Below are 2500 nucleotides of genomic sequence, written 5' to 3'. Positions count from 1 at the left end.
GTGAAGCGGTTAACAGGGAACAAGATCAGTCTACAAAGGCAAAAAAGAAGCTTATCACTGTGGTGCTCTCCTGTGGACAAATCCATGCATACGTGTGCTGTTCAGGGCTGGGAAGTGCAGGGAAAGTGGACATCTCAGCACCCTGTTGGAACTAATTATTTAGCTCGACACTATGGTTAGAGTTCATCAGTGGTTTGTTTTCTCATCAAAACTATTTCCAAAAGCCACGGGGGTGACTGGCCATGTTCTTATGAGTGATTTCTCTATTAATGAAGCAGAACTCTTGTTAAATAATAACTGGAAAGTCAAAACACTTGAAATCCTCCTCCCACCACAACTTGCACCACAACCTGTCATATAAACGAAAAGACGACCAAATGTTTTAGGAATACGGTTTTATGACTGGCATTTTTTTTTTTTTTTTGTTTATTTGCCTATTCGCTAGAAATTAATTTGTTTGTTGCAGTGTACGATTATACATGTGTGTGTGTGTGTGTGTGTGTGTGTGTGTGTGTGTGTGTGTGTGTGTGTGTGTGTGTGTGTGTGAGTGTGTGTGTGTGTGTGTGCTGAATCATTACATAATATTATACGGTTTGTGTGTGCTGATGTAAACAGTGTGATTGTTCATTACAGCAAAAAAAAAAAAAAAAAAAAAAAAAAGATAAGTAAATAAATAAAATCCTGGCACTGCTGTGAGTTAAATCTAATACAATACTGCCTACACTGTCATAAAAGGAAAAAAAAAATATATGATCCAGAAATGCAATGGTGAAAGAACAATAACCTACAAATTTATAATGGAAAAAAAAAAAATATTACAGCAAGGCATTCAATTGTTAATGTTGTTCACTATTTCATCCTGATTAGAAACTCTTATTTGTTAACTTTATCACGCTTCATGCAAAACATAATGAAAAGAAGAGGTAATTCTACGTACATGTTTTCTTCGTGTCGACAGAAACTAGTTCATCATGAGACGCAAAATAAAATTAATAATGAAATAATAATAGTAAAAAATAATTTGTAAAGGTAAAAATTTGTGACGACGGGGAGAAGACGGGGAAAAATAACTGATTGTTGGTGGTCTGGGGAAATGACTGACTAGGGATGTGGGGAGATGACTGGCTGGGGAAGTGGGGAGATGACTGGCTGGGGACGTGGGGAGATGACTGGCTGGGGACGTGGGGAGATGACTGGCTGGGGAAGTGGGGAGATGACTGGCTGGGGACGTGGGGAGATGACTGGCTGGGGACATGGGGAGATAACTGGCTGTGGACGTGGGGAGATGACTGGCTGGGGACGTGGGGAGATGACTGGCTGGAGAAGTGGGGAGATGACAGGCTGGGGACGTGGGGAGATGACTGACTGGGTAAGTGGGGAGATGACTGGCTGGGGACATGGAGAGATGACTGGCTGGGAAAGTGGGAAGATGACTGGTTGGGGTGGTGGGAGCATAACTGGCTGGGGACGTGGGGAGATGACTGGCTGGGAACGTAGGGAGATGACTGGCTGGAGACGTGGGGAGATGACTGGCTGGGGACGTGGGAAGATGACTGGCTGGGGACGTGGAGATGACTGGCTGGGGACGTGGCCAGACGATTGGCTGGGGACGTGGGGAGATGACTGGCTGGGACGTGGGGAGATGACTGGCTGGGGACGTGGGGAGATGACTGGCTGGAGGCGTGGGGAGATGACTGGCTGGGGACGTGGGGAGATGACTGGCTGGGGGCGTGGGGAAATGAATGGCTGGGGACGTAGGGAGATGACTGGCTGGGGAAGTGGGAAGATGACTGGCTGGGGAAGTGGGGAGATGACTGGCTGGGGACGTGGGGAGATGACTGGCTGGGGACGTGGGGAGATGACTGGCTAGAAACGTGGGGAGATGACTGGCAGGGGACGTGGAGAGATAACTGGCTGGGGGCGTGGGGAGATGACTGGCTGGGGGCATGTGAGCATAACTGGCTGGGGACGTGGGGAGATGACCGGCTGGGGAAGTGGGGAGATGACTGGCTGGGGACGTGGGGAGATGACTGGCTGGGGACGTGGAGAGATGACTGGCTAGGGACGTGGGGAGATGACTGGCTGGGGGCGTGGGGAGATGACTGGCTGGGGACGTGGAGAGATGACTGGCTCGGGAAGTGGGGAGATGACTGGCTGGGGACGTGGGGAAATGACTGGCTGGGGACATGGGGAGATGACTGGCTGGGGGCGTGGGGAGATGACTGGCTGGGGACGTGGGGAGATGACTGGCTGGGAACGTGGGGAGATGACTAGCTGGGGAAGTGGGGAGATGACCGGCTGGGGACGTGGGGAGATGAGTGGCTGGGGACGTGGGGAAATAAATGGCTGGGGAAGTGGGGAGATGACTGGCTGGGAACGTGGGGAGATGACTAGCTGGGGAAGTTGGGATATGACTGGCTGGGGACGTGGGGAGATGAATGGCTGGGGACGTGGGGAGATGACTGGCTGGGGGCGTGAGGAAATGACTGGCTGGGGAAGT

General features: G+C 50.7%; 1 protein-coding gene across 1 annotated transcript in view; it reads right to left on the bottom strand.

Moving 5' to 3' along the window:
- LOC135104516 (uncharacterized) overlaps positions 1 to 2500 on the bottom strand; it is a 55674-nt gene that overhangs the window by 4412 nt on the left and 48762 nt on the right. The window contains exons 17-19 of the mRNA XM_064012089.1: positions 2080 to 2500; positions 1103 to 1866; positions 59 to 107 (exon numbers count right to left, since the gene is read on the bottom strand). The exon at positions 2080 to 2500 is cut by the window's right edge and continues 854 nt beyond it. Coding sequence (XP_063868159.1) covers positions 59 to 107; positions 1103 to 1866; positions 2080 to 2500 — 1234 coding nt within the window. The remainder of the gene's footprint in view (positions 1 to 58; positions 108 to 1102; positions 1867 to 2079) is intronic.

The sequence above is a fragment of the Scylla paramamosain genome, chromosome 10 (genome assembly GCF_035594125.1).
Source record: "Scylla paramamosain isolate STU-SP2022 chromosome 10, ASM3559412v1, whole genome shotgun sequence".
NCBI classification, from domain to species: Eukaryota; Metazoa; Arthropoda; class Malacostraca; order Decapoda; family Portunidae; genus Scylla; species Scylla paramamosain.
The sequence above is the reverse complement of the archived record's forward strand: the minus strand, read 5'-3'. Positions and strand labels throughout refer to the sequence as shown.